This window comes from Podarcis bocagei (assembly GCF_964188305.1).
Source record: "Podarcis bocagei genome assembly, chromosome: Z".
NCBI classification, from domain to species: domain Eukaryota; kingdom Metazoa; phylum Chordata; class Lepidosauria; order Squamata; family Lacertidae; genus Podarcis; species Podarcis bocagei.
Genome location: NC_138140.1, coordinates 17685566 through 17709306, shown reverse-complemented (window position 1 = coordinate 17709306; position 23741 = coordinate 17685566). Strand labels below are relative to the sequence as shown.

At 47.7% G+C, this 23741-nt stretch overlaps 1 protein-coding gene across 1 annotated transcript; it reads left to right on the top strand.

Moving 5' to 3' along the window:
- Positions 1 to 3761: 3761 nt before the first annotated feature.
- On the top strand, positions 3762 to 7070 carry IER5L (immediate early response 5 like). Its single transcript, XM_081178811.1, has one exon. It carries the CDS (start codon positions 3904 to 3906, stop codon positions 5227 to 5229), a length of 1326 nt encoding a protein of 441 aa, XP_081034937.1. The 5' UTR covers positions 3762 to 3903; the 3' UTR covers positions 5230 to 7070.
- The last annotated feature ends 16671 nt before the right edge of the window (positions 7071 to 23741 follow it).

The window sequence follows — 23741 nt, the reverse complement described above, 5'->3', positions numbered from 1 at the left end:
CAGATCTGGCTGGCACAGGGCACAAAACCACAGCTCGCCCCTATACACGAAGCCAAGCCAGAGCACAACTAAGTGCAGTACAGCCATCTTCTCAGAAAAACTCTTCTCAGAAAAACTCAGAAAAACTCTTCACAAGCTCAAGAGGTCAAGACACGAAAGCTTTAGCAACTAATCCACACCTAATGACCCTCCTAAGTGGTACTCAGAATATCACTCAAGAAATCACTCAAGATATCCCTCAAGTAATTAATGAACAAAAGAAGAAAAGGCACAATAACCTGGGAACTTCCTCTCTGCCCAGAACGTTGGAGGCTATACACCACACCCCCTCAACAGTATTTATAGGAACTCAAACACTGAGATCCTGCTCTGTTCTAGTAACAAGAAGCCGAAAGCACCAGCCTGAAGATGACGAGTGAGACCTCGTCGAAACGTCGCCTAGACACCCCAACTCTTACACGGGAAGATACCCGAAAACACCAAAACCTGCATTCCTGTACCCGTGAAAATCTACGAAAGCATATATATATATATATATATATATATATATATATATATATATATATATATATGATGCAGGGTGTGGAGAAAATGGAGAAAGAACTCAAGCCAGCTTTCTTGTGAGTAGGACCTGTACACTGGGAAGCCAATTAATCTGTTAGAGCAGTCATTTAAAGATCGGAGAAGCTTCCCATTTTCAATTCCCTCTGTCCCTCAGTTTTCCTGCCTTAAGATCACTTTGCCACGTTAACTACATCGGTTTGCATTTTTTAAAAAAAGTCATCAGCATTTTAGTCTGCCTTATTCCTAATATACACCCATTTTGTCTGCAGTTTTGCCTAATGCACACCTATTAGCAAAACCATTTCGCTTACATAAGGCATGCTTGGGTCTTATTTTTCCTTAGCATAGTGCAAATTTATATCTTATTTTTGCTAATATATGCATTTTGTACACTGTTTTTTTATGTTTGTTTGGCGAAATTCGGAGAAGTGTGAATTTCAAAGGATAGCTGTGTTTTGGTTCACAGATCCATTCAGAAAGTGAAAATTGGGGAGTTGCCCCTCAAAATGTAAATCACACCAGGTGTCTCCTCTTAAGCCTACTGTTCTTAGGCCACAATCTATTTTTAAAAAGCACTTTGTAGGCTCTAGAGAGTTATAGCCATTGAATGCAATGGAGCTTAAGGCGGGGGGCAGGGTACGGACAGGGTTGCATTCTTAGGATAATATATCCCGGAAGAAAATATTGGGAAATGTGAAGGATCTTGCCAACACAGATCTAGCAGATGTGGTTAATAAAATAAAATAAAATGCCATGGTCTTTCACCCCTCAGACTCTGCCTGGGAAGAGAGATTTTAAGACATCTTTGCTCTCGGGGGAAACTGTCAAAATGACTTGATCGTCTAGAATGACATCTGGAAACAACAACAACACAAATATAGCTTCTCATTCGTAAGGCCCCAATGTTTAGCTGCTGGTAACAACTGCACAGAAGGATTTACGCACCACAGCAATTGGTTGGGAAGAAGTATATATTGTGCAGCCACAGTACGGGCCAGCAATGGGTGGCTTTACAGAAGACTCTAGCTTCCTTAAATATGAATAAAGATGGGGAGCGTTGCACCCCCAGGGGGGCCAAAAGTCCTCAGAGTCAGCACACACTAGAAGCATTTCCAACACTTCCATGTAGGAAATTGTACATGCCTTGCACTCTCGTAATGTGTGGGTGTAAGCCGCAACAGCCAGGAGTGCAAGCGGAGAGAATAGTCTCGCTCGGAAACAAAGGCAGTTTTGTAAAATGGTATTCCCCTTGAAAACATGCTGTGCAGTTTCACCAATTTCCCAGAGGGTAAGGGAGGCAAAAAAGTTTTCCCATTCAGAGTGAGTGTTTGCTCATTCTGAGTGTGGAGAAAATGTTTGTCCGGTTAGAAATCAGCCCCTCACTCTGATTTGGATTTGTGATGTCAGCACACCCTAAAGAGGAAGACATCCCAGGAAGAATGTTGAGGTAGTGCCAAAATCTGCCCTCTAATTCCTCAAAAGTTTTCTTCCTCTGTAAAATAGTGGTTTTTTTATTACAGTATTTTCCTGTTTGCCATGCAATCATCTGAAACATTGCACAACACATTGTTCAGGGTGTTATGTTCAAGTTAGGATGAAGACAGGTGTGCTTCAATGGTCCCCTCTGAGGAGCCCTTACCTGCTGCTTCCCCTGTGAGGGGAGTTTATAGACTTTAGAGAAAAGACGAGTAAGAAGAAACATGACAGAAGTTTATAAAATTATGCAAGGCACAGAGAAAGAGGATAGAGAAAAGTTCTTCTCCTTCTCTCACAACACTAGAAGTCACAGACATCCAATGAAGCTAAACATTGGAAGATTCAGGACATAGAAAATAAAGCACTTCTTCATGCAGCACATAGTTAAACTATGGAACTCACTCCCTCAGGCAGTAGTGATGCTTACCAACTTGGATGGCTTTCAAAGAGAATTAGACAAATTCATGGAGAGGACTACTAGCCACAATGGCTATGTTCTGCTTCCATAGTCAGAGGCAATAAATGTTGCTGGAAGCCACAAGAGAGAAGAGGGCTCTTGTACTCAGGTCCTGCTTGTGGATTCCCTGTTGTGGCATTTGGTTGGCCACTGCGAGAACAAGATGCTGGACTAAGCGGGCCAACTTTGTCAGGATCCATCAAGACTCTTTTTATGCCCAGCTAAGTTTTTGGGGTCCATGAGTTCCTTTGCTTGTAGCTTCCTATATCTCTAGTTTTTGGAAAGTCCTCAACAAAGAACTCCAGAAAGTCACTCCATATCTTTTGGAAGTCTTGTTCTTTAATTCCCCCGCTCTCCTGCCTCATGAACTGCTACTTGCAGGGTGTCTTGAATCCAGCTTTCTGCACTTGGTATGGTCTGTGGTTTCCAGTGCCAGAGCTTTGTTACATACAATGGAATTTGAAGGAAAATGCAATTTAAGTTACTCTAGAATAAAGTATTGGCGCACTCCAAATTGTTTGCCATGTACCTGCACAGAAAATAGCAATACAAAGTAAATGATAATGATGATGTTCCCTAGAGAATCACTTTCATTTTTATTATAAAAAAATCTTTTTAAAGTTCTACCTGTGTTTGTTTGTTTGTTTCCAGGATCTGGACTCATCACTTGAATAATTTTTTCATTTCTTGAGCCATTCTGGTGCCAACGCTTTTGCACCTGCTTGCCAAGCGGAGGGGCAGAGAGAAACGGAGGCGGATCGCTGGCTCCAGAGGCCCCTCCCCCTCCGAGGCCCCTCCCCCTCGCCCTTCGTCCACATGGCGAGGGCCTCACCTGAGGAGAGGAGCCAGGCGTCCGGGGAAGCGCGCACATTCTAGGTGGGTGGAGGGCTATCCGTGGATCGGGCCCTTTCAACCCACCCCCGACGGGGGCTCTGATCCCACCCAGGCTTCCCCGCTGGCCCGGCTTCCCCGCTGCTCGCTCCCGTCTCTCTCTCTCTCTTTTTCTCTCTCTCCAGAGAACCTTCCAGCCGTGCCAAAAAAGCCTGCTAGGTATTTGAATAGCACAAAGGAACCGCCGCGCCTCCATTGGCCGGCTGGTCCTCGGCGGGGCGGGCGCGGGCCGCCACTCGAGCCGAAAACCGTGCTCCCATAGGCCGGGGGGCGGTGCCGAAGAGTGTGCATAAATAGCGGGGGTCGGCTAAGCAAGGGCTTATTGCCCGCTGCATTCGCCAAGCACGGCCGACAGTGGAGGGCGGAGAGCGAGCGAGCGCGAGAGAGAGAGCGCGCAAGGAGGGGTGCGGCTCTGCGCCTGCCCGGGGATGGTGAGCTGTGCGCCGGGCTGCTAAGACGGAGAGAGAGCCCCGCTCCAGGCCGGGCTCGGGGTGGATGTGGGCCCGGGGACGGGAATGGAGTGCGCCCTGGACGCCCAGAGCCTGATCAGCCTCTCGCTGCGCAAGATCCACAGCTCGCGGACGCAGCGCGGCGGCATCAAGCTGCACAAGAACCTCCTGGTCTCTTATGTGCTCCGCAACGCCCGGCAGCTCTACCTGAGCGAGCGCTACGCCGAGCTCTACCGCCGCCAGCAGAGCCACCACTACCACCACCCCCAGGAAGGCGGGCTGCTGGCCATGTCGCCCGTCGGAGGAGCAGGCACGCCCGCTTCGCTGGGCGAGATCGCGGCGGATTTCAGCCCTCTCCACTTGCCCGTCGAGGCAGCCGACGAGGCGGACGACGGTCTCCAGCACGGGCAGCTGCGGGGCTGCGCCTTGGCTAGAGGGGGCGGCGAGTCGGCTCTGGAGATGTCCGGGTGCGCCCAGGACGAGGAACCTTTGGCCGGACTGCCTTCGCTCCTGCCGCCCGCTCAACCCCCGGTAACCCTCTCGGGGCTCTGCAGGGACTCTCCTCTGGCTTTCTACCACCGCGCCGCCACGCCGCCGGCGCCCGGGCTGCTTTACGCAGTGCCGGGGAGCTGCGACTTCTCCAGCGGAAGCAACAGCGCCAGCACAGGCTCTGCTGTACCGTCGGGGCTGGTCCCGGCTCCGTCCCCCTCCGCCTCTCCGCACTGCTCCAGCCGCACCACTGTTTTGGACTTGGACACGCACGTGGTGACCACGGTGGAGAACGGCTACTTGCACCAGGACTGTTGCTCGCCCTGTCCTTGCGGCGGCGGCAGCAGCAGCCCAGGCGCCTCGGTGATGGGCGTCCCCCCCAGCCCGGGCTACAAGCGCAAATACTACCCTGGTCACGAGGCCGTGGAGGAAGGAGAAGAAGCAGGAGGCGGTGGGAGACGAGGGGGAGGGGGGTCCGTCGTGGGGACGGCGACCCCCATTGGTGGTGTGGGCGGTGGCGGTCCCCCTCCTCCGTCTCACCCCGCCTTCGCTCCCTGCCCCAAGCGCGCCCGCTTCGAAGATTTCAGCGCGGAGCACCCCCCGACGGCTCCTTCGCCGCCGCCGCCACCGCTTCTGACGGCGCCCCCGACGGCGTCTCCTCCCCAGGACTCGTCCAACATCTCCAACTTGATTTCCATCTTCGGCTCCGGTTTTACCGGGCTGGTAAGCCGGCAGCAGCAACAGCACCCCTACCAAGCCCACCAGCAGCAGCAAACCCACCACCAGCAGACGCCCCAGCAAACGCCGCAGCCGGACCCCGAGCAGCCCTTGAACGGGCAACTGTGTAGCAAGCAGGCGCTGGCCAGCTTGGGGGCTTGGACGCGGGCAATCGTGGCCTTCTAGCCGGGACAGGGAAAGATCCGACGGGGCGGGAAGGAAGAAAAGAGCCTGCTGCTTGGCTCTTTTGGTGGGGGTGGGGAGGTTGGGGAGACCCTGAAACAAAGACTGAAGTTGTGGGGAGGGGGGTGGCTTGGGGCACTTGACAAGCCAAGCGAATGTTTGTTTTTTTTCTAAATTGTACCATAGAATTTACTTCGCAGATTCTTGCGCCTTTATTTTTCCAGAGATGATGAAGAAATAGTACCTATTTAAACAAAAAGCCCCAACAACAACAACAAGAGTTCTTTTGTGTCTTCCCCCCCCCACCCCCTGGATGGTGTTGAGTTGTTTCGTTTTTTTCTTTAACTCTTTCCAGGCTTTATTGTATTTCATTTTTATTTGCCCCCCAAAAACATTGGTGGGGAGGGGAGGAATGCAGGAGGTGAAAAGATGGATAAGGAGAATAAGCTGTGTGAGAGAGAAAAGAGTTTACACCCGAGGTTAAAGTGCTCTAGGGAAAAGGTAGTTCTGGCCATTGAATTGTGACTCTCCAAAATTAGGGGAGAACTTAAATACCTGAAGCAGCTCCTATCTCCCTCCCACAAGAAGTGTTGTAGAACTTGACACGTTGCCTTTTTCAGTTGAGCCCAGAATAGTCTGCAGAACTATGGGCTGAATGGGGGGGCTTTTATGCATTATTATATTATTATCATTATTACTATTATTATTATTTAAAAAACATTTAAACCAGAAAACTGGCTGTGTTTCTTTAGCAATCTAAACTTTCCAAAATGCATTTTAAAAGGGGTGGGTTTCTATAGCTTTTCTTCTTCCCCTTCCTGCCCCCCAAAACAGACACATTTGTATGGGGCTGGGCTGTTTCCCTGTGTAGTCACTTGAGTTCTTATAAGGGGAAGGTGGGTGGTCCTTCCTAGTTCCTGCTAGGGGTTCATAGGAGTTTTGGGATAGTGGAACAGACGGGGTGGGGTGGGGGGTGGACTCTCCTTCCTTGACCATCTGTCAAGGATGCTTTCGCTATGATTTCTGCATTGCAGGAGGTTGGAGTAGATGACCCTTGGGGTCCCTCCCAACTTTACAGTTCTATGAAATCCCCCCCCCTAAATAATAATAAAAACTTGCTAACATAAAAAACATAGTTGAAAACATCAACAGAATGTACAACTTTTCCTAGTTGAAATCTGGATGATGTGATTAGGTATATGTAGCCTAATTTCATGTGAGGGTCTCTTTCCCCTTTTGTACTATTTGCCATTCCTTGAAGTATATAGTTCTGTCCAACACTGCTCTTTTTAAAAAAAAAAGTTTGGGGGAGGAAAGGTGGGGAGTGATGAGATCTCAACTACTTTACCCATCATGCATAGCGCTCTCACAGGTCCTGCCTCCCTCCCTTCCCCCCAAATGTGTGTGTGTGAATGCCACAAGTAAATGTGTTAACACTATTTTCATGTCTTTAAATGTGGTGGGTGGTTTGTTTTTCCCCCTTCTCAAAATATTTTGAACTCTCCTGATGCAACCAGCAATTGTTTGGTCCTATGTGCAAAACAAGGTCTGTGTTTCTGTAACCCTATTCTTTTTTTCTTTCAAATAAACTTTGTGTTCTTTTTATTAAAGGGAGAAAATAAAGAACCTTTTGTTGTAAAAAGGTGGATTTTTCTGCTTTTGCCATCCAGCTTTCACATTAAAGCACTGTGTGTATTAAAGGACGCGTCCCTAAGCATTATTTTCCCCCTCTTTGTATCTCTGTATATTTTTGTGTGTGTGCATACTGAATTGTATATCACCGGGTAAAACTGTTCAGATTTGTTTAAATTTATAATCTTAATAAAAAGTCCAATTATAAAAAATGTTGAAGTGTGTGTACCTTCACAACTCAACCCTGAAAAAGACTGGCTATAGATGACAATTTTTAAAGACTTGGTATCCAGCAGAGTTCGCAGTCAGATTCAAAACTCCCCTTCCCTCTTGGAGTTAGCTGGATATAACCCCAATGAGATCAGAGTTTTAACTGTGGGAAGACCCACTGAAATTAATGGACCAAGGGTATTCATGTTCATTGATTTCAGAGGGGCTACTCTAAGCAGAGCCAGCACTGAATCCAACCCACTAATTACAAAAGTGGCTACTCTCAAGTAAAGTTTCTTATTACAGTGGTACCTCAGGTTAAGTACTTAATTCGTTCCGGAGGTCTGTACTTAACCTGAAACTGTTCTTAGCCTGAAGCACCACTTTAGCTAATGGGGCCTCCTGCTGCCACCGCACCGCCAGAGCACGATTTCTGTTCTCATCCTGAAGCAAAGTTCTGTAACCTGAAGCATATGTAACGTGAGGTACCACTGTATACACATTTTTGGAGTGTCTTCTCCCTTGATCTGAGTTAAGTAAGCATTGGGTCAGGATGTTAGGAGAGTATTCTTTGAGACTTCTAAATCCAGTAACTGATTTGTGAAGATTTATTCCTGAAACATCTGTGATGTTAACTTTTTTTATACATTACACCTTTTGTGGAAAGACTCTGAACGCATCACAAGATACAGGCAAAATATTTGCTCACTCCAACTGCTTAACCAGAGTTCCCTTGGGGTGGGAGAGTTTAATTCATCACCCAATACTTTTTAACAGGGGCTCTCTTATTTGTAGGGGATCCATCAGCAGGGAAAGGGGACAGAGAACTGTAGAAAACTTTCTCAACACCAGGAGGAAAAACCCAGTCTGCTTCCCCTGATCCCAAACATGTTTTCTCCAAAAAAAAAAAAGCAAGCCACCAGCAAAGCAGCTTACTCCCAAGTAATCTCAAAGCTTGCTTTTTTTTGTTTTAAAGATGAATATATTTGGAAAGTTAAATCAAGGCGTTTGCAGGGAAACCTTAAAATGCCATTTGCTCCCTTGCGTCTTAAGATGTACTTCTGAAGTTTTAGGCATCCTGAGGTTTTGCTTTTTTTATAGCTGGTTAATCTCTGCTCTGTGCCACTTGGTGGTGTATACGAGTGTGTTCCACAGATACACGCGCACACCCCTCTTCCAACCAAATGAATGAAGGTAATAAAAATATTTTCTGACCACCTGCAGGCTGACCTCAGAATGATTTTAATTTTAATTTTATTTAAGCTCTGGCTTCTAGAGCAGCTTCAGAGGATATATTCAGAGGGGGGTATTTTTGTTCTTCGGTTGCTCCAAATTTAAAGGTAAGAAATTGCTGCCTTACCCTAGGTGTAGGGGTTTTTTGCGGGGCGGGGGGCGCTTTTATTCTCCGTTGTTTTGCACCAACCGCGTTTGCATTTGAAAGTCTGTTGTGAAGATCTTCCTACCTTGCGCACACACGCAATCTTTAAGGTGGAAAAAAGATCTTCCTTAAAACTGAGGTTTTCGTTTTTTACAAAAAATAACTTTATTATATAAAACCTCTAAATTGTAATAGGGTTGATTTTTATCGCAACTAATCGCCTGTTTTTGTTTTTTAAAGCAAGATTTGTAATTCCCTTCCCTTTTTTAAAAGTCGGGATTCATTTTTTAAAATAATAGTTTTTCTCCAACTAAAATCTTTTAACAGCGGCGTGGGCTGGACGCCTCTAGGTGGTTGGCTTAACTAAGGTAGTTGCTAGAGCTCCTCCTAGCGTCCAGCTCTGGGAATGGCTGCAACTTGCTTTTTCAGGTAGAAAGGACCGGGGCGTTCTTTTCCCACCCCCAAAGCACATTTTTGCAGGAGGATGTTTGGGTGAGGTTGGGGGAAGCTGGAAGCAAACGGGATTTTCGCTTCAGTTAAGACTGGAGTGAATGTGTTCAAAGTAAAAAGTTTACCCACCCCACCCACCCACAAAATCTCTCATATAAATTGCATTTTTTTTTTAAATAACAAAAAAACCACGACTTTCCAGATCAAATGAATGAAAGTGGTCCGGGAGTTTGGATGAAACTTCTCTACAGCCCGGCAATTAGGAATTGGTTAGCACTCCCAGCACCCCTAACCATTGGCTGCTGAGAGTGACTGATAGCTGAAAGCCCATGGAGGGCAGCAAGTTGAGGAACACTGATTTCATAGAATCATAGAGTTGGAAGAGACCCCAAGGGCCATCGAGTCCAACCCCCTGCCAAGCAGGAAACACCATCAGAGCACTCCTGACATATGGTTGTCAAGCCTCTGCTTAAAGACCTCCAAAGTAGGAGACTCCACCACACTCCTTGGCAGCAAATTCCACTGTCGAACAGCTCTTACTGTCAGGAAGTTCTTCCTAATGTTTAGGTGGAATCTTCTTTCTTGTAGTTTGGATCCATTGCTCCGTGTCCGCTTCTCTGGAGCAGCAGAAAACAACCTTTCTCCCTCCTCTATGTGACATCCTTTTATATATTTGAACATGGCTATCATATCACCCCTTAACCTCCTCTTCTCCAGGCTAAACATGCCCAGCTCCCTTAACCGTTCCTCATAAGGCATCGTTTCCAGGCCTTTGACCATTTTGGTTGCCCTCTTCTGGACACGTTCCAGTTTGTCAGTGTCCTTCTTGAATTGTGGTGCCCAGAACTGGACACAGTACTCCAGGTGAGGTCTGACCAGAGCAGAATACAGTGGCACTATTACTGTATTCTGCTCTGGTCAGACCTCACCTGGAGTACTGTGTATCCCTTAGGTGTATCCCTTTCCCATATGTGCTAACACCTTTGAAGAATCAAAGTAATAATGTGCTTCTGAGCACACGAATAATATTTCAAGCAAGTATGCTGAGTGCCACAGTCATATATTTTGAGAAATTAAAGCACTTAGAATCAGAATCATAGAGTTGGAAGGGACCCTGAGGGTCATCTAGTCCACCCTCCTGCAATGCAGGAATCTCAACTAAAGCATCCAACCTCTGCTAAAAAACCTCCAAAGGAGAGTCCATGAAATATACTCAGAGTCCTATAGTGATTTCATGCTCTTTATTGCAGTTTGAATTGCCCCCCAAACCTCAGGCTTTTATATGCATTATTTACACAATGAGTCCCGTCTGATTGGCTGATTCTGCTTCCCTCCTGGAGCCTGATTGGTCTTTTCCTGCAAGCCAATCAGTTGTTGCATTCTAGGATCCTACCTGCCAATTGTTCTAGGATACGAGCTTAGTACATAACACCCCTCCCCTCTAAGTTCCCATTGCGCCTAGGTTAGCATTCGTAGTCGTTGAGGTATGCCAGTCGCCTACATATGCGTTGTGGTCTCTGGTCTCTCTCGGTAGGGGTTACTGGTTCTGGCTCTTGTTCCGGGGCTGCCAGCTGTGACGGGGCCATTGGGTTGGGCGCTGCTGGTCCACTCGGTCGTGGTTCTGGTTTCTGTGGCTGCTCAGCCTCGGGGGTCACTTCTGGACTTCCTAGTTCTGCCTCCCTTACCTGCTCCTCCTGTTCTATGAGCCTCACCTTTCTGCTATCCCCTTGGGATTCCTTTGTCCAGCCCTCCCTGGGAGTGTTTCGTGTAGGGCTATGAGGACCTTTTGGCACAGAGGCTGGGGAACGACCACCCTGCTTCCCCATAAGAGGCACCCCTTGTGGGCTGACAGTTCATGTTTACGGGTCGTATAGCCCGAAATTCCAGCCCAGGGTTGCTACTGGGCCATCCCCACCACACCCAGTCCAGGACCTGGGAGATGACCCTGTCCTTCATGGATTGGCGTGCTACTTCCGTCGCCTGAATGGGGCGGTCAGGAAGCTGTTCCAAGCTCGTGACCTCATGTGCAGGTGCTGGGTTGGGGCCAGTCTCAGGTAGTGGCGGTCTGCTGAGGGCGTCCGTGTGGCCCATCGCCTTCCTGGGCCAGTGGACCAGTGTATACTGGTAGCCGGTGAGGAAAATCGACCACCTGAGGACGCGGGGTGACAGTACTTGAGGGGTCTGCTTCTTTTTTTATAATAAATATTTATTAAGAATTTTCCATTTTAAAAAGCCAAAAACAAAAAACAAAAACAAAAATAAAAAACATATACAGTTTGCAATCCTTATTTTCTATAACATATTTCCCTGACTTCCCCGCACCTCCCCTTCTTATATTCCAATTCAAATTGTAAATTCAACAAGTTCTTATCCCCAGTTTTTAACCTTTTTATACTTAATTCATTTTAAAAAACCAATTTTACCTTATAAACCTCAAAATTTATACCTCAGTACTCATTCTTAAATCCTTTTTTCTAAAGTCGACCCAAATTCCCTTCCACGACTTCCCCACTTTTCATACTGATAACAAAACAGAATAAAAAGAAAAAGACAAATTATAATTATACACCCTTTGGATCCCCAAACCCCACCCCATCCCCTTTCCCGGTTTCAATCCCCAACAAATGTCCATCAGTCTTAATCTGCTATCAGCCTGGAGATCTCACATCCGAGGCCCTTAATTGTCTCTCAGTTCCTCTCTGCCGTTGTTTTTTTTTTGATAGTCCTTAATATTAAACACCAGATCTCGGAGATGCTCTAATCCGATGGGGACAATGCTTCCTCCAGCCAGACCACCATACTTAAAAGTGGAGCCCAAATCTTGTTTCTTGCTCCTTTCAAGTCCAAATGTCCCCAAAGCTCCAGCTTTCACCTTAATCAAATTTGTAATCCTTAGATCTTCAGATCTCCACATATAGAGATTTCTCCATTCTTCAGTCTCCAGTTTGGACCAGATTTTCATCATCCAATTCTTGTTTTCCTTTGTAGCCATCATGTCCGGACTCTGGCTCTCCTTTGTCATCTGCAACACCACATCTCCTCCTTCCCTTTCCTCAATAACAACATGTGTCTCTTTCTCCATACTCTCAAAGTTCTCAACTTTCTCCTCTTGGCCAGCTGCATGAACTTCCCGGATCAAATCCTTATCAAATTCAATGCACTTGTTTACTGTTAAGTCCAGGGTTGCAACGTTAGTAGCCAAAACATCAATTTGGCCTTGTAACTTTCCCAAGAGAAAGAAAATTCTGTCCAATTTAGCTTGAGTTTTCCCTCCTTCAGCCATTCTTGCAATGTCCCAAAAACCCCTCTAGAGGGATTTTGGTTACTTAGTATTCCTTCCAGTTCAAATCCAAAAATCAAGTTAGTTTGTATCGGTTCTTCCTTATTTTCAACAAAGTATAACCAAATTGTAACAAATATAACCAGCAGAGACAGAAAACAAAGTTCGCTTTTTCCGTCTTGACAGCTAGTTTGACAGCTGTCAAGCTCTTCAATATCTCTCCAACAGGCTTTCTCGTGGATCACTCCCGGGTCCAGGGGGGGGGGGTGACACTTCAGCTCCAAAAATTAACTCTTATCCTCCTGTAAAAATTACTTAAACTGCCAAATCGTGAAATTAATATCTTTTGCCCAATAAGAAGGAAAAAATCCTCTCGACCTTAGTTAGTTAGTCCTTGCTTTAGATTATTTATAGGACGGGGAGACGGACTTCCTGTTTACGCCTTCCCCGATCGTGCCTAATTCAAAAAAAAAAAATTCCTTTAGAAAATCCAATTTCCGTACTACTCACGGGTTGCTGCTTTAAAGTCCAATTGTTCACAAGAAGAAGTCAGCGCTCTCCGACCATGGCATGCGGCTTCACTCCGTAGGAGAAGCAGTCAACTCACAGCACCGCGCCGCTCACCCCGTCTCCCGTTCCGAAGCCTTTAAAAAGGCTCCTTCACGGGTCGGGGGGGCGCAAATGGTGCCTGCCGAGTCACCAGGTTCACAGGCTTCACCGCCTGTGATTTTTGAGGGTCCCCGCGTCGCCGCAGCGGTAAGACCCGATCCTGCGGAGCCGATTCCCTCCAGAGCTCAGAGGGAATCCGCCATTAGTCGATCGCGCTAACCCGGAAGTCCTTGAGGGGTCTGCTTCTTGAGGGCGAATAGGCCAAACAGTGGCTTGTGGTCAGTCACGATGGAAAAGGGGCACCCTACAAGAAATCATGAAATTTCTTTACTCCCTTCACGATTGCCAGGCCCTCTTTGTCTGTTTGCAAATAGTTCCTCTTGGCTGTGGAGAGGGTCTGGGAAAAGTAAGCCCGACCAGCACCTCTCTTCCATCCGGAACTTGGTGGCCTAGTACGGTGCCAACACCATAGGGCAAGGCATAGCATGCCAGCACCACCAGCAACCTCTCGTCAAATTGCACCAGGACTGAGTTTGAGATGAGCAGATCTTTGACTGCTTGGAACGTGGCCTCCTGGCACTGCCCCCACATCCAAGGGGCCCGCTTGTCTAGGAGTCTGTGTAGGGGCTCCACTACCACTGCCTTGTGGAGTAAGAAGGCATGGTAAAAGTTCAATAGTCCCAAGAAGACTTGGAGTTCCGCCTTATCCTTAGGTGCCAGGGCATCACAAATAGCTCGCACCTTGTTGCCGGTCAGGTGGACTCTGTCTGCGTCCACCGTAAATCCTAGAAAATCCACCTGTTGCACTAGCAGACACTTTTCCCACTTCACCTTGAGGCCGGCTGTCTGGAAACAGTGCAAGACGGTGCGGAGTCAGTCCCCGAACTCCCCCAGCGTGGCCCTGGCGATCAACACATCATCGAAGAAGGGGGTGACACTGGGAATTCCTTTGAGGAGAGAGTCCATTAGATTTTGGAATATGCCTGGCGCCACACTGATGCCAAATTGCAGCCGCTTGACACGGAACGTGCCCCTGTGCGTTACAGTCGTCTGTGCCTCGGCAGTGGCCTCGTCCACTGGCAACTGCTGATAGGTCCAGCTTGCCAAAAATCTTAGACCCCACCAGGGTGGCGAGGACCTGGCTGACCACTGGCACCAGGTATGCATGAGCCATAAGGGCCTTGTTTGTGGTACATTTGTAGTCTGCACAGATGCAGACTGAGCCATTGGGCTTGACGGGTGTGATGATTGGGGTTTACCAGGGGGCATTAGGCACTGGCTTGAGCAATCCTTGCTCCACGAGCCGGTCTAATTCCTCCTTGATGTGGGGTTTAAGGGCAAACAGGATCCAGTGGGCCTTGAACCTGATGGGTTGTACAGTGGGGTCTAGTTGTAGGCCAACGGGGGGGCTGTATATCGTCCCAATGCCCCATCAAAAACCTCTGGAAACTCTTTGCAGATGGCGTCCACGTGTGAGCTGGTGCAGTTCACCCCGGTGATGGCTACCCCCAGTGGCCCAAACCACGCCAACCCCAGTAAGCTAACGTAGGGCCCCTTGACCACGATCAAGTCCAATCACCACTTCCACCCTCTATATTGTACATTGAAGGTTCCCACCCCCATCACGGGGACCTTGCGTTTTTGGAAGTCCCGGAGGGAGAATGGGGCTGGCCTAAGCTTGGGGCCACCACTGGGACACAATTTCCTTAATGTCTGTGCCGAGATTATGGACAGGGTTGAGCCTGTATCAAGCTCCATGCGGCACGGGGCTCCCTCTATCTGTACCTTGATGTAAATTTTTTCCCCATTAGAATGAGGCAACTGGTATACCTGACAGTCTGTGATCTCCATCAAGTTGCCTTGGTGTGTCGGACCACAGGGCCTGGGGCTCTTGGGTCGGTCATCTGGTTCGAGGCATCAGGTGGGGCAGGCACGGCACACCAAGGCAATGTGTCCCACTTTTCTGCATTGTCGGCATTCTGTGTTGCGGAAACAGCAAGTCCTCCACTCATGGCTCTCCCCGCAGCTTGTGCAGTTCCCCTCTTCCGGATGAGGCTGTCGTGGTGGGCGGGCGGCTTGTGTGCGCTGCTGCACTCAGTGCACATCCTCCCGGTCGGATTCTGAGTCGTCAGTGAGGTCCTCATGGTGGACCCTCGGTTGGGAAGACATGTTTGACTGGAATCCTCGCTCTAACCACTCGGAGGCTTCACTTGCTAGAGCCTCCTCTAGGGTGACCTGGAATGTCAAGTCCTTCTTGGTGTAGAGGCACCGCTGCAACATCTCATCATGAGGTGCTCACAGAGCATGTTCTCCAGCTCTGTGAAGTTGCAGAGCCGGGCAGCCTGTCAGAGGGAGGTCACATACCCGGTTATGGTTTCTCCGGGGCCTGCTGCTTTGTGTAGAAGGCATTGCGACACACCATCATTGAGGGCTGTGGCCGTTCCATTATCATGTCGTAGGGGACAGTTGCAATGTTTGTGAGAGTGAGGAGGGCTCAGGCGATCTTGAACGTTTCTTCTCCACAGAAGCTAAAGAAGGTCGCACTCTTCTTGGCTGCATCAGTGACGTCTTTTGCCTCTAGGAGGAACTGGAAGCGGGTGGCGTATTCTTCCCAGTCTCCTGAGACTGGGCTGAACGGCATGAAGCTGTTGTCTGTCGCCATTCTGGGTCCTTGGGTCCTGGAGCTGTAGCCTGGATGCGCGGTGCGATGCTGTGTTGCCTGTGGCGGCTGTGTGCGGTGCGCGGCAGACAGCTCAGCAGGATCCCACCTTTGTCGCCAGTGAAATATACTCAGAGTCCTGTAGTGATTTCATGCTCTTTATTGTAGTTTGTAAAATAGTGTTTGAATTGTCCCCCAAACCACAGACTTTTATATACATTATTTACACAATGAGTCCCGTCTGATTGGCTGATTCAGCTTCCCTCCTGGAACCTGATTGGTCTTTTCCTGCAGGCCAATCAGTTGTTGCATTCTACAATTCTACCAGCCTGGTAGGCTGATTAACTTCCTCTTGGAGCCTAATTGGTCTTTTCCTGCAAGCCAATCAGATGTTGCATTCTAGGATCCTACTTGCCTATTGTTCTAGGATCCAAGCTTAGTACATAACAGTCCACCACTTCCCAAGGGAGTCCATTCCACTGTTGAACAGCTCCTACTGTCAGAAAGTTCTTCCTGATGTTTAGTTGGAATCTCCTTTCTTGTAACTTGAAGCCAGTGGTTTGGGTCGTACCCTCTGGAGCAGGAGAAAACAAGCTGGCTCCATCTTTCACGTGCCAGCCCTTGAGATATTTGAAGATGGCTATCATGTCTCCTCTCAGTCTCCTCTTTTCCAGGCTAAATATACACAACTCTCTTAACTGTTCCTCATAAGGCTTGGTTTCCAGACCTTTATTATCTTGGTTGCCCTCCTCTGCACACGTTTCAGCCTGTCAATGTCCTTCCCAAACTGTGGTGCCCAGAACAGGACACAGGACTCCATATGTGGTCTATCCAAGGTAGAATAGAGCAGTACTATGACTTCCTTAGATTTGTTGAAATAGCCTAGAATAGCATTAGCATTTTTTGCTGATGCATCACACTGTAGACTCATGTTAAGCTTGTGGCCTACCAAGACCACTAGATCCTTTTCACTAGTACTACTGGCAGGCCAGGTGTCCCCCATCTTATATTTGTGCTGCCGGTTATTCCTGTTAAGTGTAAGGTAAAGGTAAAGGGGACCCCTGACCATTAGGTCCAGTCGTGACCGACTCTGGGGTTGCGGGGCTCATCTCGCTTTATTGGCCGAGGAAGCCGGCGTACAGCTTCCGGGTCATGTGGCCAGCATGACTAAGCCGCTTCTGTCGAACCAGAGCAGCGCATGGAAACGCCGTTTACCTTCCCACAGGAGCGGTACCTATTTATCTACTTGCACTTTGACGTGCTTTCGAACTGCTAGGTTAGATCCTTACAATTGGTCCTATTGGAATACATTTATTTTTTTTAGTTTTGGCCATAGCTGTCAACCGTCCCTTATATGGCGGGAAACTCCCTTATCCCAGCATCATGTCCCACTGCTGTCCCTTATTGATGGTGTCCCTTAATTTCCCCGGGTTTCATACTCGCCCGGCTCAGGGGGGAAGGAGCGGCTCAGGGTCCTCCACCGCGAGAGAGCGAGCGCGCACGAGCTGCCACGTCTCTGTCTCTCCCTTTTCCCCTTCAGGGGCGCATCGTGAGGAACCAGGTAAGCAAAATCCCTTATTTTGGCTGCTGATACCTTATTTCCGAGGCTGCTGGTCCCTTATTTTCAAATCTGTAAGTTGACAGCTATGGTTTTGGCCCAGTTCTCCAAACTGTTAAGGTCATCTTTGAATCCCAATTCTGTCTTCAGTGGCATTGCCTATCCCTCCCAGTTTGGTGTAAAGTGCAGATTTTATGAGCATCCCCTCAATTCCTTCATCTGTCATTTATAAAGACCTTGAACAACAATGGGCCCAGGACAGAACCCTGTGGCACCCCACATATCACTTTTTTCCAGGATGATGAGGAACTCTCGGTGAGCACTCTTTTGGTTCAGTAAGGCAATCAGCTACAAATCCACCTAACAGTTATCTCATTCAGCCCACATTTTACCAGATTTTCTGCAATAATATCATGTGGGACTTTGTCAAAAGCCTTTCTGAAATCAAGATACACCACATCCACAGCATTCCCCTATCCTCCAAGCATGTAGCTCTATAAAAAAAAAAAGATTTGTCTGGCATGTTTTTGAGAAACCCATGCTGGGTCTTAATAACCACAACATCCTTTTCTAAGCGCTCACAGACTGACCGACTAATGATGTTTTAGGACATTTCCTGGTATTCATGTCAAGCTCATAGGTCAGTAGTTCCTTGGGTCCTCTCCCCCCCCCCCTTTTTGAAGATGGGAACATTTGCCCGCACCCAGTCCACAGGGACCTCACCTGTTCTCCAAGAATTCTCAAAGATTATAGACAGAGATGACATCCCCAGGCTCCTTTTGTTCCCTTGGGTACAGCTCATCAGGCCCTGGAGATTTGAATTCATTTAAATTAGCTAGGTGTTCCCTTATCACCTCTTTTCTTATCTTGGGCTACAGCTCCCCCCCTCCCCCGGCATCCTTTATTCTGTTATCAGCAGGATGGGCACTGCTTTCCTTTTGGGTGAAGACAGAAGCAAGTAGGTGTTGAGCAATTCCACCTTCTCTCTGTCACCCAATAGCATTTTCTCCTTTTCCGCGCAAGGGATCTCTTCTTGCTTGCTCTTCCTCTTCCATCAAACACAGCCAAAGAAACATATTATCATTATTGTCCTTTGTTAGGGAAGCCTATGGTGATAGCAGAACCTCCACATCCAGGGGCAGTCTACCTCTGAGTACTGGGGGGGGGGACAAGAACTGGAGAGTGCTGTTGCACTCAGGTCCTGCTTGGGGGCTTCCTGTAATAGGCATCTGGTTGGTCATTCTGAGGACAGGATGCCAAGCTAGAGGGTCGCCTTTGGCCTGATCCAGCAGGGGCCACTCAAAGCCATTCCAAACACATGTGTGTTCCGGTCTATAAGGCAGAGATGGGGGGGAATCTGTGAGCCTCTAGACATAGTTGTCCCCCATCTCCCATTATCCCTGACCAAACGCCATGGTGGCTGGTGGGAGTCGGAAGTCCAACAGCAGCTGAAGGCTGCAGTTGACCCCCACAAGGTATCCTTTTCAGTCTTTGCCATGTGAATCCATCTCTGCAAAGCTGCTTACCCAGAGCCAGTCTCCCAGAGCCAGTATCAAGCATGTCACTCTCTCTTGCCTAACCTACCGTACAGGGTTGTTGTTTTTGTTAAGGTGGCATAGGAGGCATGTGGTCTTCTCAGAAGGAGGGCGGGGCGAGATGGTAAGAAAGTGTGTGTGTTAAAAACAGAGTGGTTTACAAGAATTCCAGATAAAACCATACAATTAAAAACTATGTAAAATGTTAAAATCAGAAATCAGTTAACTATTATAGAATGATGTATTCCTAATTCTTAAAACCCAATATATTGTTGGATGCATTCTGTTGAAGAGGGGAAATAAATATGCATTTTGAAACTGGTAAAGCTGTTCAGTTCCTTCTTGTGTAAAATACATCTCATCTTTCTCCCTTTTCCTGTGGTTTTGGTACGACCATTTCCCTTTGTTTCTCACCTATAGGTGTATTCTGGGAAATAAAAGAATTGTAATGTTTAATTGGAATAATCCAATTTATAGAAGTATAGGTGTGTGTTTGTGAGAGAAGGGGAAATGTGGGGGACAGACAAAGGCCTGGATGCCTAGCGGGGTGTGTGTTTATAGGCTCCAGCTGCTGAGAATGCACCCCCTCTTCTTCTTCCCATCTCCTTCCTTCAGGGAAATCAAGCATCTCCTCTTTTCTCAGGGTGAAAGTTACTTTCTGGATGCTGCAACAGACGCAGAATGAAAGACACTGGAGTCCACCATGCGTCACCACATATATCCCAAAGGTGCCTCCCAAAGCATCAATATGCTCTGCTCGCTTGCTCCAACCATGGACTTGAGAGCGCTTTGCACAGATCCTGTTCAGCAGTGAAATCCATTTATTTTATTTTTAAATAACACAGGCAAATGGGTACAGACGTGCACAGTGGTGCAGGCTGTGCAGGAACAGAGTTTGCTTCTTGACAAGAGTCAGTCAGGCTCTCTCTCTCTCCTGAAAGCCCAAAGCCAGCCTTATATGCATATTCATAAGCACCTGATAAATTAATCATGATGTCAGTAACACTCAGGCTGCAAGGGAGGTGACAGGCAAATTTTGCCCTCTCCCCAGCATCTTCCCCTCATATTGGCTTACCGCTTTCTTGATTTTTGTTCCTGGTTTCCAAACACTGCTCTCAGGCCTCTGTCTCAACGAACAGTGATTGAATTAGCTAGATTAAATGGACTCATCCTTGGAAATTTAAAAAAAAAATGGGGGGTGTAATTTGTTTGGGAGCACAAGGTCAACCTCTGCTTTCAGCCCCCCAAGCTACAAGGATTTGCAAATTAATAACAGTAGGAACAGACTTCTGAGCATGCAAAGAGTGTGTTTTCACCCTCCTGGATACACATAGGATGAAGGCATGGGGTTTTCATGGCCAATTGCATGATGGGCTGCTCAGCTGATTCCACTGTAGCTAGTAATTCCTGATAGCTACATCTAATGATTAAGGCTGTTCCATGTGGTCTAGAAAGATGACCTTTGGCACCCGATTACTTTGATTGCTTTAAAAGGATTGCAAAGAAATTGACTGTTTTTTCCACCCTTGCCTTAAAACAGAAGACTAAGAAGTGGCTTAGATGGCTTCCACGCAACCCGGAAAGCAGAAATATAGTAGCCCATGACACCCAGATAAATTAGCAAGGGTCCTTCTGTAGGCAAAGTATGAGCTACAGCCCTTCCCCTAAAAAAATAAAGGTTCTAGTCATCATTATTCAGGAGGGCTGGATTAAATAAAAACATGGGAAGCTGTCCTACTTAGGTTTAGAGACGTTTGGTCCTTTTAGTTCAGTACTGTCTATACTGATTCGCAGCAGCTCTCCAGGCTCTCAGGAAGGGAACATTCCTATACCTACCTGGATATGCCACTGGGGATTGAACCTGGATACTGAGCTATTATAGAGGTTCTGTTGCCTGTCCATGCTCTTAAGCCAGCCTTGAGGAGGGCAGAAGCCAGGTGGCATCTAAGAGTGTGGGTTCATAAATACGGCATCATGCTTTATTTTACTAGGAAAATAGTACTTTCTGTTTTCTGTTTTTAAAAATCCCATATGCATTAGTTCCTCCCTGTAGTTTGACTAGAAAATAAATCCCTACTTTTTGGGGTCTTCTTGTTTTGAACAGTTCATTAAAAAACAACAACCAGTTTGCTCCTTAAAGCCAAAGCAATGACCAGCACCACAAACAGTGGAAAATGCAATTTGGCTTTGACTCATTTGCAGCTGAAAAGGTCAAGGGGGGGGGGTTGCACAGAAGAAAGCTCCATTTAAATAGGATTTACTCCTGAGTAAGCAGACCTAAGATTGCAACCTTCAGAGACTTTCTTCCCTGATAGCCTCCTGATAGCGATGACTGATGAAACCAACTTGGAACTCTTGATTGAAGGGCTTGAAAAAGTAAACAATTCTTCCAAAAGTCTTCTAAATGTTTTGCAACGCACTCCTTTGGATCAAATTCCTGTTGAAATTTCAGTTTTAATTATGGTACAGTGGTGCCTCGCAAGACGAAAATAATTCGTTCCGCGAGTCTTTTCGTCTTGCGATGTTTTTCGTCTTGCGAAGCACGGTCCGTCGCAACTGCGCCTCTTCAAGCGGCTTTAAGAAAAAAGCGCAAGACGTTTTCGTCTTGCAAAGCAAGCCCATAGGGAAATTCATCTAGCGAAGCAACGCAAAACCGAAAAACCCTTTCGTCTAGCGAGTTTTTTGTCTTGTGAGGCATTCGTCTTGCGGGGCACCACTGTATATCAACCCCAGAGGAATGTTAAAAAGACTATGCAACTGTTGCATACAGTTTTATCTAGAGCTGTTACATTTAGTAGTTTAATTGCTTCAAAACAGTAACATAAGAAGAGCCCTGCTAGGTCAGGCTAATGGTCCATGTAGCCCAACATCCTCTTCTCAGTGGCCACCCAGATGCCTCAACAGGAAGGTCCAAAAACAGGATTTGAGAACACTCCCCACTTGTGATTTGCAGAAACTGGTATTCTGATACTTTACTGCCTCCAACAGCAGAGGCAGACTATGAATGAGGTCAGTGGCACATCTAATCCAGAATCCTGTTCCCACAGTGGCCAAGCACAACAGTACTCTCCCCTCCTAAGGTTTCCAGTAGCTGGTATTCAGAAGCATCGCTGCCACCCACAATGGAGCATAGCAGCAGGCAGAAAAGAGCCAGTTTGGTACAGTGGTTAGAGCAGCCTTTCTCAACCTTGGGTCCCCAGGTGATGTTGGACTACAATTCTCATTATCCCTTCCCACTGGTCCTGTTAGCTAGGGATGTTGGGAGCTGTAGTACAACATCATCTGGGGACCAAAGGTTGAGAAAGGCTGTGTTAAAAGTGTCAGACTAGGACCAAGGAGACCAGGGTTCAGCCCCCACCCCGCTGCCATGAAGCTTACTGGGTGACCTTGGGCCAAACACTGCCTCTCAGCCTATAACCTACCTATCAATGTTGTTAGGAATTAAATGAGGAGGGAGAGAAGCATGTATAGCACCTTGAGCTCCTTGGATAAAAAGGTGGGATATAAATGCAACAAACAAACAAGAAAATAAGGCCTGACAGGGCAAGCTATAGGAAGACAGACAGAGCTCAGCCTTCCACAACACACACTTCCCTGCCATGCCCTCAGTTTGCAGATCTTCTGTTTTAAGGCATAGAGAGGGCTTATTTTTAGCCTGTAAGCGTTTCAGGGCAGGGACTGGTCCTCGGAATGTGTTCTTGTTTGCAACTATTCTATGCTGAGTACACGAAGGTCCTTAACATTCCATTAAACTAGGCTGGGGGACTCTTTCAATCCCAGGGCCCACACTGTAGTAGTGGGCACGGGCAGAGGGGGAAATGGGTGGAGCCTCAAGTCTGAGATTGGTTAAAGGTAATCTGCTTTGATGTGTTTTTGGAGCAGATCAAACTGGGTTTGAGGTTTTATTCCCAGGCAAACCTGGCAATGCTGAGGATTGAACCTGCAGCCTTTTGCATCCCCTAAAGCAGGTTTTCAACCTTTTTGAGTCCATGGCTCCCTTGACCAACTATGCTCTTTCTGTGGCACCCCTGTGGGGCTCAGGAGCCCCGTTGTGTCACCCCTTGCCTGTAGAACTATCAGCCTCTTACCCTTTTATGAACACCCTCCCTTGTAGAGTGTTCCTTCAGCCTCCTCTCCTCTTCTCTCCTCTCTCCTTGGGAGTCCTCTGGGCAGCCGCTGGTCTCTGAGGTGCCCGCCCCTGCCCCAAAGAGAGGTGCCACCTCACACTGCCCTACAGGGGTCTGGGACCCTCTGTCCATTCCCAATAGGAAAGGCTGGCAGACTGGCTGGCTGGGCTCCCTCACCCACTTGCTTGCTTACACCGAGGCTGCATCAGCTCCTGGCAGCTAGCACCCCCTGGCCAGCACCAGAGGCACCATTCGCCTGGAGAGCTTGTAGCCAGGGCTGCTGCAACAAACAGCTGTGCAAGGCAGAGATGAGAGGGCATCAAGGGAGGGAGGGAAGGAAAGAGGGACAGAGGCCAGTGTTGCCTGCAACAGCCCTGACCATTATTCAAGGAACCCCAGGGTGCCAGAGCACACTGGTTGAAAACCGCTGCCGTAAAGTTAAAATTCTAGTCCTCAAGGTTCTAAATAAAGGGCTGAATTTAATGGGAACATTGGTCATCTAGCTCAGTACTATCTACACAAACCATCAGCAGCTCTCTAGGGTTTCAAGGAGGGAACATTCCCAGCCATACCTGGAGATGCTGTCTGGGACTGAACCCACAACCTTCCACAGGCAAAGCAGATGCTCTGCCATTAAACTACAGCCCTTCTTGGGAACATTGGAACCTGCCTTATACTGAATCAGAACTAGCTCAGTACTGTCAACACTGACTGGCAGTTGAAGATTCAGGTCACAATCAAACCTGGGATTTTCTACAAGCAAAGCAGGTGTCCTACATCTGAGCTATGGCCCTTCCTTTTAAATAAAGTAATAGTCTTCATAGTTCTGAATAAAAGGCCAGATTAAATAGGAGCATTAGGGAGCTGCCTTATACAGAGTCAGACCATTGGTCCATCTAGCTCAGTACTGTCTACACATACTGGCAGCAGCTCTCCAGGATTTCAGGGTCAGGGGGGTCACCCAAACCTACCTAGAGAGGTCATGCAGGGCCAACCCACCCTCTATCCAGAGTAAGACAATTGCATTTGGGAGGAGCGGCAGATCTGGGCTCCCAAGGAGCGCAGTACTTGCTGCCT

What these genes read in the sequence shown, in the direction of transcription:
- IER5L (XM_081178811.1), top strand. Translation starts at nt 3,904, where the DNA reads ATGGAGTGCGCCCTGGACGCCCAGAGCCTGATCAGCCTCTCGCTGCGC.